At 47.7% G+C, this 11523-nt stretch overlaps 2 protein-coding genes across 2 annotated transcripts; one reads left to right on the top strand and one right to left on the bottom strand.

Moving 5' to 3' along the window:
- The first annotated feature begins 4472 nt into the window (after nucleotides 1–4472).
- On the top strand, nucleotides 4473–5883 carry LOC100285055 (electron transporter/ thiol-disulfide exchange intermediate). The gene has a single exon (NM_001157950.2). It carries the CDS (start codon nucleotides 4482–4484, stop codon nucleotides 5634–5636), a length of 1155 nt encoding a protein of 384 aa, NP_001151422.2. The 5' UTR covers nucleotides 4473–4481; the 3' UTR covers nucleotides 5637–5883.
- A 317-nt stretch (nucleotides 5884–6200) lies between these two features.
- On the bottom strand, nucleotides 6201–10667 carry LOC100280317 (uncharacterized). Its single transcript, NM_001153243.2, has 6 exons — nucleotides 10412–10667; nucleotides 7863–8025; nucleotides 7630–7774; nucleotides 7268–7544; nucleotides 6980–7178; nucleotides 6201–6889 (listed from the first exon to the last, which is right to left on the bottom strand). Exons 1-6 carry the CDS (start codon nucleotides 10559–10561, stop codon nucleotides 6564–6566), a joined length of 1260 nt encoding a protein of 419 aa, NP_001146715.2. The 5' UTR covers nucleotides 10562–10667; the 3' UTR covers nucleotides 6201–6563.
- Between the last annotated feature and the right edge of the window lie 856 nt (nucleotides 10668–11523).

Consider the following 11523-nt stretch of genomic DNA (forward strand, 5'->3'; position numbering starts at 1 on the left):
AGGAAGGAGGATCCGTTCTGACGCACATATCGGTGTTTAAGGAGATCGTGGCCGATCTGACGTCTATGGAGGTAAAGTTTGATGATGAAGACCTAGCTCTTCTTCTCCTGTGTTCCCTCCCTGCATCGTTTAGCAATTTTCGAGATACCATCCTATACAGTCGTGATACTCTAACCGTGGCTGAAGTGTATGAAGCTTTGACTGCGAAAGAAAAGATGAGACAGATGGTTAACTCGGAAGATGCTGCTGGCTCGAGTGGAGAAGCTTTGTATGTCCGTGGCCGCACTGATCAGAAAAAGTCCAACTCAGGTGGCAAAGGAAAGGGGAAGAACCAGAGGGGTCGCTCCAAGTCAAGGGGGCCATCCGATGAATTATTTTGCAAATACTGCAAGAAGACGAACCATGTAATTGAGAACTGTTACAAACTGCAGAACAAGGAGAAGAGGAACAAGGAGAAGGGTAAGACTGGAGGTACTGTCTCTGTTGCATCCGAAAATAATTCTGATAATGGTGATGTTCTTATTGCCTTTGCTGGTTGTGCTGCTGATGATGCCCAATGGATCCTGGATTCTGCTTGCTCATATCATGTTTGCACTAAAAAATCTCTGTTTAGTACCTATGAAGCTGTGCAGAATGGAGGTACTCTTCGGATGGGTGATAATTCCCCTTGCACTGTTGTTGGCATGGGCACCGTGCAGATCAAGATGTTCGATGGGATTGTACGCACATTGACTGAAGTACGACATGTTCCATCCATGTCCAGGAACCTCATCTCTCTGAGTACTCTGGACACAAAGGGCTACAAGTATACCGCCGGTGACGGTGTCATGAAGGTAACAAAAGGCTCTCTTGTGGTTATTAAAGGTGATTTGAAAGCTGAAAACTTATATGTGCTTCGAGATAGTTCTGGCTCTGCTAATGCTGTTGTTGCATCTGATTCTGAGACTACTAAAATTTGGCATATGCGCCTTGGCCATATGAGTGCACCTGGTTTGGCAGAATTGAGCAAGAGAGGCCTTCTTGATGGTTGCCATGCTGATACTCTTGATTTCTGTGAGCACTGTGTTTTCGGTAAGCATAAAAGGGTAAAATTCAGTTCTGCTGTTCATAATACCGAAAATATTCTTGATTATGTTCATGCTGATTTGTGGGGGCCGTCACGTATACCTTCACATGGTGGTGCTCGTTACATGTTGACTATCATTGATGATAATTCACGCAGAGTTTGGCCTTATTTTCTTAAGCAAAAATCAGATGCCTTTGAGTCTTTCAAGGTTTGGAAGACTATGGTTGAGAAGCAGACTGAGAGGAAGCTAAAGGTTCTGAGAACTGACAATGGTATGGAGTTTTGTTCTAGTGATTTTAACTCTTTCTGCAGGAAGGAGGGCATTGTGAGGCACCACACTATACCATATACGCCTCAGCAGAACGGTGTGGCAGAGCGTATGAATAGAACAATAATCTCCAAGGCTCGGTGTATGCTGTCCAACTCAGGTTTGAGCCGCAAGTTTTGGGCTGAGGCTGCTTCCACTGCTTGTCATTTAATCAATTGTTCACCATCCACTGCTATCGATAAGAAAACTCCAATTGAGGTTTGGTCTGGTTCCCCCTATGATTATTCTCAGTTGAGAGTGTTTGGTTGTACTGCATATGCACATGTTGATAATGGTAAACTTGAGCCTAGAGCAATTAAGTGTGTTTTCTTGGGTTATGGATCTGGTGTTAAAGCATATAAATTGTGGAATCCTGATACACAGAAGGCATTTTTTAGTAGAAACGTTGTGTTCAATGAATCTGCTATGTTTCCTTCGGTTATATCTACCAGTGCTACTAACCAGAATTCTGAGTCTATCAGTGTGCAGGTGGAGCACGGGGGGGATGTTGATGATCATGCTCCACCATCTGCTGAACCTGCTGAAAATTCTGTTTCTGAAATTTCATCACCTGTTGTGGAGTCTCATCCCCAGTCTCTTGCTGAAGGCCGAACTAGGAGGCAGATAGTTCGGCCCCAAAGACTGATTCAAGAGTGCAATGTTGCTTTTGCTTTAGCTGTTGCTGAAGAAGTTGATAATGTTCAGGAACCATTGAATTATTCAGAAGCTATATTGTGTACTGATAGTGAAAAGTGGATGGGTGCTATGCATGAAGAAATGGAGTCTCTTGATAAGAATGGCACTTGGGAACTAGCTCGGCTGCCTTCTGGTAAAAAGGCAATTAAGTGCAAATGGATCTTCAAAAGAAAAGAAGGTATGACTCCAAAAGAGCCTCCGCGCTTTAAAGCAAGGCTAGTTGCAAAAGGTTTTAGTCAGATTCCAGGAATTGATTACTCTGATGTCTATTCTCCTGTTGTCAAGCATAGTTCAATTCGTACCTTTCTTAGTCTTGTTGCTGTACATGACTATGAGCTTGAACAGTTAGATGTGAAAACTGCTTTCTTACATGGTGATTTGGAGGAGGACATCTATATGGACCAGCCAGAGGGGTTCATTGTTCCTGGAAAAGAAGACTATGTGTGCAGGTTGAAGAAGTCCTTATATGGTCTGAAACAATCTCCCAGACAATGGTATAAGAGGTTTGATTCATTTATGCTTTCTAAGGGCTTTCAGAGGTCTCAATATGATAGTTGTGTTTATCTAAAATTTGTTAATGGATCACCTACATATTTGCTGCTATATGTTGATGATATGTTGATTGCTGCCAAGAGCATGAAGGAAATCACTGCTTTAAAGGCACAGCTTAGTAGCGAATTTGATATGAAGGATCTGGGTGCTGCAAAGAAAATCCTTGGCATAGAGATAGTCAGGGATAGGAAGTCTGGACTGCTGTACTTGAGCCAGAAGAATTATATTGAGAAGGTCCTTCGTCGTTTCAACATGCAAAATACTAAACCTGTGAGTACTCCGTTGGCTCCTCATTTTAAACTGTCTGCTAAACAGTGTGCTGAAACTGATGCTGAGCTTGAATATATGTCAAAAGTTCCATACTCTAGTGCTGTTGGGTCACTCATGTATGTTATGGTTTGTTCTCGTCCTGATTTGTCTCATGCTATGAGCGTTGTTGCTAGATACATGTCTAATCCTGGTAAAGAGCATTGGAAAGCTGTTCAGTGGATTTTCAGATATCTACGTGGTTCTTCTAGTGCTTGTTTATGTTTTGGTAAATCTGGAGATGGTCTGATTGGCTATGTTGATTCAGATTATGGTGGTGATTTAGACAGGAGGAGATCTCTTTCAGGTTATGTCTTTACTATTGGAGATTGTGCTGTGAGTTGGAAAGCTCGTTTACAGGATACTGTTGCTTTGTCTACCACAGAAGCTGAGTATATGGCAATTGCAGAAGTTACTAAGGAAGCCTTATGGTTGAAAGGTATATATTCAGAGCTATGTGGAATTAAGTCTTGCATTACCATCTATTGTGATAGCCAGAGTGCCATTCATCTCACCAAAGATCAGATGATTACTGAGAAATCCAAACATATTGATATTCGTTATCACTTCATTCGTGATATCATTGATAAAGGGTTGGTGAAGGTATGCAAGATCAGTACTGATAATAATCCAGCTGATATGATGACGAAGCATGTTTCTGTTGCTAAGTTTGAGCTATGCTCAAACTTAGTTGGTATTATAAATTAGCCCTTAGTGGCTGTTGGCGCCGGCAAGATGATGATGCATTTGTTTAAGGTGGAGTTTGCTATTATGATGCTACAAGGAATTTGTCTCAAGGTGGAGTTTGTTGAGTCTGTGATCCAAATTCTGAAGAAGGCGGCCAAGTTGGCGAGCGAAGCGGAGGCCCGTCGCCGGGAGGCTTGGGTCGGAGCGCAGCGAGGCCAACTGGCCTTCCCGCGGCCCAGGGACGCCTGGGGGGTGCGGGGGGCGGAGCCCCCCCCGGTACGGATCGTTTTAGGGTTTCACCTCTATAAATATCTTTGTAAGCCGCAGGAGATATCCATCTCAATTGTAAATCTCCTGCGATCTGTAACCACCCAAAAATAGTGAGAAATTGCCGGCCGGCGCCCGTGGTTTTTTCCCCTTCACTTTAGAGGGGTTTTCCACGTTAAATCCGTGTCTTCTCTGTGATTGATCCTATTTGTGTCGCATTCATTTATAACATGCAGCACCACCGTGCAAGCTCGAGTACGGTACTCGGCTACTCGCTTCCGAAGCGTGCTATAGCAGTTGAGCAGGCTTAAAATGAGCTTTGGTTTCCTATGTGATCATTGCAAGTGGACTAGTGGAGTAATATACATTTTTGTTTCCACAAGTCGTTAAGGTTTTCTTGACAGTTTGTTTGGTGCTAAGCTAGTTAGCCGTTGGGTTGCTCGCCTGTTTGCTTTGGAAACAGCAAGGTGACGTTTCGCCTGACAAATTCGCCCCCTCCTTTGTAGCCGTTGCAAGGCACCCAACGGCGCACGCCCCCAAGGCACCCAAATAATCTGGCTCCTCCCCACGTCAGGGTATCTCGTTCCAATAGAGAAAATAATGCACAGAGAAGTAGTCCGAGTGGCGATCACACCACAGAGCGAGAGTGAGGAGAGAACCACAGTGAGAGGGGAGGGGATGGTCGGACGGATGACAGGAGAAATGGGAGGGCTCAGATCGAGGATCCTCAGGACCTTGCAGTCCTTCCCCACCGCCGCTCCCGCGCAGTCGCCCAACCTCCTCCTCGCGCCGCTCCCTCCCGGCGCAGGCCCCTCGCCTCAGCCGCCCGCGGCGCCATGCGTCCGCCTCCAGGAACCGGCGCCGCAGGAGCCGCCGCTGGGCGATGAAGCGCGGGCCGCGCCCGGCGGCGGAGGCGATGACGACAAGGAGAACGTCTCGCCAGGCGCCACCCCGCGCAAGGCCAAGAAGATGAAGCTCAGCTCGTACCACCACGACAGAAGCCCGGGCCTCGGGGAGGAGCAGCGCGCCGATGGCGCCACGCGCTACCGCCGGCCGGACCTCGCCTCGGCGACGCTCTTCGACCCGGACCTCCTCGCCGCCTTCCGCCGCGCCGTCGACGCCTACGCGCAGGCCCTGGACGCGGCCAGGCGCCGCGACGTCGACGTCGACGTCGACGACGGGGACGGCGTCCCTGGCGGCGGCGGCGGCGGAGGAGGAGGTGGGCCGGGCGTCACGGACCCCCTGGATGCGTTCGAGCGGCGGTGCCCGCCCGGCGGCGAGCGCGCGGTGGTGCTGTACACCACGTCGATCCGCGGCGTGCGCAGGACGTTCGAGGACTGCGCCCGCGTGCGCCGCCTGCTCGGCGGCCTCCGCGTGGCGTTCCTGGAGCGCGACGTCTCCATGCACGCTCCCTACAGGGAGGAGCTCCGGGCGCTGCTTCGCTGCGGGCGGGGGGAGGGCGGCGGCGGCGCGTTCCCCGTGCCGCCGCGGCTGTTCGTGGACGGTAGGTACCTCGGCGGCGCCGACGAGGTCGTGGCGCTGCACGAGCGGTCCCAGCTCCGGCCCGTGCTCTGGCGCGCCGCGCGGCGCGGCGCGGCGGAGGTCCCGTGCGCGGTCTGCGGCGGCGCGTGGTTCGTGGTGTGCGGCGCGTGCGGCGGCAGTCATTGGCTCCATGACGCCAGCGCCGGCGCCGGCCGCGTGCCGTGCTCCGCGTGCAACGAGAACGGACTCGTGCCCTGCCCTCTCTGCAGCTAAGATCGAACGCGCGGGGACCGGGATGGTTTTGGTTTGGGAGGCGTTCTCTTGATTATTTATTTGGTCATGTCATCGCTACGATCCTTCCCATTCCCATGGTCGCTCTTGCAGCCAGGGGAACGAAGGATTGATCTCTGTCCGTCCATCAAATTGAACAGACTGTATTTATTAAGATCATTGTATGTCCCCTTCTGTTTAAGCTCAGCTCTCGATGAGACGATTTTTACTATTTCCAGCCAATTCTCCAGCGCTTGACATGGTACTTGCGGCTGCCAGTCCCAGAGTGGACAGATGTGGGTGTCGGTGTCCAGTTCCGTATGGGTGAGATGATGCTTTTGTAGTTGTTCGAGAAGACAGTCCGCGGACTGTCCCGCTGCGATCCATCTCCGTTACTCTATGCGATCCATCCCGCTGCGTGACGACCTGTATGTACATCGCCTGGTCGTTCCACACGACGTTCTGCGCAGGCGACAAGCCGACAACCACGGCTTCTGCGGTGCGTTGGCTGCCTTCTGCGGATGGTATATAAAACAGACGCCGATCATCGATCAGACCATTCCAAGATTGTTCGACAGCACAAGCACATGCGTTACATTAAAATAAAATGCACCAATGTGCAACGGCAACGTCCATTGAGACATGATGTTATGCCTAGCCTTACACAAACATTAAGTCCACCTACAAATTAAAATCGTCACTCTAGCAAATCTCACAAGCAAAAGTTATAAGGTAGCCAGCTATTGCCTGGGTAGCATTTTTCAGTTGCAGCAAAAAAGGATACATTCCCCCGCTTGCAGAGCCAGGGGCGCATCAGCTTCCTACTTTGTAGCTCAGCGACAGCAAAACCATAGAACCATACAGTCCACAGGCGCACTCGCATAATTGAAGAGCAACCAAAGTGCCTTGAATCCCATTTTGGTAGTCTGCTTACTGTTGAGCGCACTGCACTCTTTGGGCTCCGCCAGGCATCTCGTCGTCCTCCTCGTACGCCTCCTGAGCAGCATGAGCCTGCTTCCTGCGCATCTCTTCCTCGATGTTGTTCACATCATGCATGGTTGTCTCCTCGCATTCATCTATCTCCATGTCTGTCAGCTTGGACGAAGGCTTTGGCGGAAGTACCGACTCGAGAGCCTTGCACTGCTCTGGTGCCAGCGAGTCGGGGAACTCCACCGTGAAATGAATGTAGAGCTTCCCCTTCATGAAGGGCCTCTGGTAAATAGGCATCCCCTCGTCATTTATCGCCTTGAATTGGTCTGCTCAGATTTATCAAACAAGGATTAGCGACAGATACAGCTGCTGCAGAGGCAGAGTAACAGTTTGAGATCTACAGGTGAAAGGCTTACCAGGTTTAACAACTTCGCCGGGGTTTGATTTGATCAGAAGCTGCCTGTTGTCCAGGTGTGTAAGAACAAATTGGAACCCACATAGAGCTTCGGTCAGAGACAGGGTGTGCTCATAAAAGAGATCTTCACCCTTTCTTTTGAACTTGGAGTGGTCCTTCTGCTGGAGGACGAATACAATGTCTCCAGTGACGGTATCAGGCTGCGAGTAACATAACATATCAGTATAATTTTGAAATCATAAAAAAGAGACCTTTAGATCTTATCACGCTGATGCTCCAACAAGCATACCGCTTCATCAGCTTCACCAGGGAAGGTGATCTTCTGGCTGTGTTGCATTCCCTTCTCAACATGAACCTCAAGAACCTTCTTCTCCTGAACGACCTTCTCACCCTTGCACCCTGGGCAGCGGTCCTTCTCGTTGATGCTCTCCCCAGTCCCCTTGCACTCGTTGCAAGGCTGCTGCATCTGCTGTATCATGGAAGGCCCCAGCTGACGAATGGTGACTTTCATACCTGAGCCCTGGCACCCAGGGCACCTCATTGAAGCACCAGACTTCGAGCCCTTGCTGAAGAAAGAAGAAAGAATGATCAGCCGAAGGTTTTTGAAAAAAAAAATGATTCGATTAAACGAGAAGGGCAAAAGGACCTAACCCCTTGCACTTGGAGCAGATGACATTGCGCGAAAGAGAGAGCTTCTTTGAGATTCCATTGTAAAGATCTTCCAGAGAAACTTTAAGTGAGTGGACTACATCTTCTCCCCTCCTTTGCCTTCTTCCCCTGCTGCTTCCACCACCTCCTGCAACGAAAACATATATAAGCCAGTTATCACATTGATAATGAAGCATAACAAAAAAAAAGGGGCACAGATGAATATGGTACAATACCTCCAAAAGAGGGTCCAAAGAATGATGAGAAAATGTCAAATGGATCAGCATGGGACCCACCACCACCCATTCCTTCCTTAAGGGCATCTTCACCATACTGATCATAAATCTCACGTTTCTCTGGATCACTCAAAACCTCATAGGCTTGTGCGAGCTCCTTGAACTGATATAAATTAAAAACAAAGCTTTTACTCTACAAATCATGGATCAAAAAAGAAATTTACCAGATAGACTGAACCAGTTGAGGGAGGGAACAGATACCATCACATATGTCACTTCTATATATTTTTGTTACTAAACAAAATTGTCATTGTATAAAACAACTGTATTATGGCATACAATATAAGCAAGTAAGAAAGGGAAAAATCATATAGCATGCAATAACAATATTACTGGCTCAAATAATGTGGTGGAAACGCATATGTATCAGCTACAACAAAACTCAAAAAGTTTTAATATACAAGACAAATAAGAAATAAAGCCAACGACCTCCAGATGATTATTACCAAACAGGCGAACCTTGTAAGCTTTACAAGATAAGAAAACACATAATAGGCTGCATAAGGCTATCTCCAGCAGCTTACTCATATCCATACCCATATTCAAACTCCACTCTGCGAACAGTACACTCTACAGTGCAGAACAGTGTAAAACAGTGCTTTTGGGTAAACTTTGGGTAGACTGCTGCAGACGGCCTAACAGACAGGAAAGGCACAAGCACATCCAAAACAACGATCAAAATAATCATTGGACGACAAACCAGCTGGACCATTATTTGCCATTCTATGTGATATCAACACCTGCAAAAATTTCAACCAGGGCCACAAGGACAAGGATAACTTCCCTACATGAAACTATCAACAAGGGATTCAGACATGACTCGTCCTGCATGATAAAGTAGGGTACTGAAAACATAACACCACTGCTGTCTGCTAACAGTTGTGTGAGTTTATTTTCCAAAGATATTACACAATGTATCCGAGGGTAAAGTACAAAGATATTGAACATCTTCTGGATGACCACAGATACCTCGTTGAAACATCCAGGTGACACGAAGGGTAGGTTTCCATGACAATGTAACACAACCATTATAGAGTAATAAATATCGGGGGAAATGGATTATAACCACCACACATCTTAAACCCCACACACCCGCACTAGCTGTTGACAGATAGGCCCCAAGGCCCCAACTGACAGTGTATTTCATCCAATAAAACAAAACTACTACGCAATAGTTACTCTTCAAGCGAGCAACCGCCGGTCCAAAATGAACAATTGCAGGCACTGCTAAAAAACGATGCACCTTATCCTGCACCTGCTGCAGAGTTGCCCGTCAACGAGAAGAAAATACTAGCCAATAAGCGTGTGTGAAGTGAGTCATAAGTTCATAACACATGACCACGAGAACCGCACATGGCATGCAAGCTAAAAAGCTGTTCTCTTTCACCTGCCTATGATTCTGACCACAGCAAGCACATGGAGATGGCAGTCACGAGTCTCCACACAACTAGGGTCGCAATCACGGTACACAACATGACCGCGCACAGCACAAACCTATCGCATGCAACAAGAACTACAAATCACCGTTGAAACTAGAAGCACCAATGAATCTACCGAACGATCACATCATCAGGCCCGTGCGAGGGCATGTGCAGCCAAAGTCCAAAAACAGGGGGCCTCCCTCTAAAGGCCCCCCAAAATACTAGTCAGCAATAGTTTAGACAATGCACAGTACAGTAATGAGTAGAAGGTCTAGCTAAGTTAGCTCGGCAAGGAAAAAACATACGTGCTGTTTGGTTCGGCAACCGGTAGTGGCAATGGGAATGGAACTTATTCACCTGCTATCCTTTACTGTGAATGGTTACCGGTCTATGTTTGGTTGCAGCGTTGGATCCAAAAAGACAGATCGGCGTTGGCTAGCAGTCAAAAAGCAGCGGTGATGATTTTGTATTGGCTGGTATTGCATCCCACTGCAATCGTTTACGGTATAGTCTAACCAAACATAAAGCAATGGTAATAGATTACCCTGTTAACTGATTACGGCACTGAATCAACGAACCAAACAGCACCATAGTGTTTGTCATGGCGGCCGATGCCAATCTCTCGTGCAACTCGTTTTGGCTATGTGACGAAGTGCAGCCCGCGTATGCTGGCTTAACATCTGGACGCTAGGATCATCCGTTACCATTATGAAGCCACTTCCCAGGCACGACAAAAAAAATGTTTGATGTAAAGAAAAACGTGTTTGCGTCCGTCAGAAGAACGTACACCCCTTCACATGTTAATGGATCAATCACTGTTAATAGACGAGATAAATCTATATCATAGATCCTTAACAGAGAAAAAAATCGTTACAGGACCTTGAATTATGCCGGCCCGGCCCTGCACATCATGGACACGGGATGAGGGACCTAAACATCATCAGGACCCACGCGCGACCCTTCCTAAAGGTGAATCTACCAAACGCAACTGAACCTCGATCTACCGCAGCGGATCGCGCCAGATCGGATCAAGGACAGATCGGAAGAGGGGAGAGGGGGGTGGAAAACCTTCTCGGGGTCACCGCCCTTGTCGGGGTGGTTCTTGATAGCTGCCTTGCGGTAGGCCTTCTTGAGGTCGTCCTGGGACGCCGACTTGGGCACCCCGAGGATCTCGTAGTACTTGGTGTTGTCGCTCTTCTTCGGCGCGCGCCCGAACATCTTGCCTTTGGCTTTGCCGCCGCCGCCGCCGCGCCGCTCCTGCGGGGGGGTGGGGTATGGAGGAACAGGAGCGGAGGGGAGGGGAGGCGGTCAAAGCTGGTGGCCGAGCGGAGTGGGAAGCTAGAGGGTTTGCCACCGCCGATACGCGTTGGTTGATGTAGTCGGGCCGTCGGGGTCTGTAGACGACATCAAGTACGTCAACTCCCCAGCGGACGCGTATTCCCATCGCTAGCGGGATGGGCCCGAATGGATCAGTGCGAAACGTCCGTTCGGGTCGTCGTAGATGGTTTGACACGGCCCGCACCTCCTGTTGGATGGGTCGGATCGTTTTTTAGTTGGGTTGTGTCTTTTCGGCTTTTAGGTCAGATTTTTTTATTAGGTCGGATTTAAGGTAAAAAATTATGCCACGTACTCAGCTCGTCGATTAAAAAGTATGGTTCATACATACCTGTCGTATTGGTCGAATCACGTTTTTTCGACGAGTTGGTCGGATCAAGTGGCCAATGATCAGATCTAGTCAGGGCAGTTCTTTGTTTTGCTTTGTTTTAGTGGTGATTAGAGCATCTTCAGTAGTGTCTTAAAACAATGCTTTATTTTGAAGTATATAACTCAACTCATAAACAACAACTCTAATGGTACTATATTTTATAATTTTTATCAAAAAATACAGGACATTTCATAAAGTGACCCAAATATACTACATCATATACTAGTGAGGTATCTTTGTTTTCTACATTATTCTCAATATTTTCTGTCCTAATAATGTAAATCACTTCCAAAAGTATATGATTTAGGGCTTAATCGTCGAACTTAAATGTTGGAGCGTAATTTATTATTAGTGCCCTAAATATTTTGAATAATTTAATATTTTTATTTTTAGAACTATTTTGGTTCACTTATTGGAGATCTAAAGCATGTTTGGTTCGTTGTCTATAGTTTGTCTAACTTTTATGTCTAAAGTT

Source organism: Zea mays, chromosome 5 (assembly GCF_902167145.1).
Source record: "Zea mays cultivar B73 chromosome 5, Zm-B73-REFERENCE-NAM-5.0, whole genome shotgun sequence".
NCBI classification, from domain to species: domain Eukaryota; kingdom Viridiplantae; phylum Streptophyta; class Magnoliopsida; order Poales; family Poaceae; genus Zea; species Zea mays.

Excerpts from the sequence above, each read along its gene's own strand:
- LOC100285055 (NM_001157950.2), top strand. The coding sequence starts at position 4,482 with ATGCACAGAGAAGTAGTCCGAGTGGCGATCACACCACAGAGCGAGAGT.
- LOC100280317 (NM_001153243.2), bottom strand. The coding sequence starts at position 10,561 with ATGTTCGGGCGCGCGCCGAAGAAGAGCGACAACACCAAGTACTACGAG. Across the intron at positions 7,775-7,862 it reads CTTTGGACCCTCTTTTGGAG|GAGGTGGTGGAAGCAGCAGG; the intron begins GTATTGTACCAT and ends TTTTCGTTGCAG. Across the intron at positions 7,179-7,267 it reads CTGGTGAAGCTGATGAAGCG|CCTGATACCGTCACTGGAGA; the intron begins GTATGCTTGTTG and ends TGTTACTCGCAG.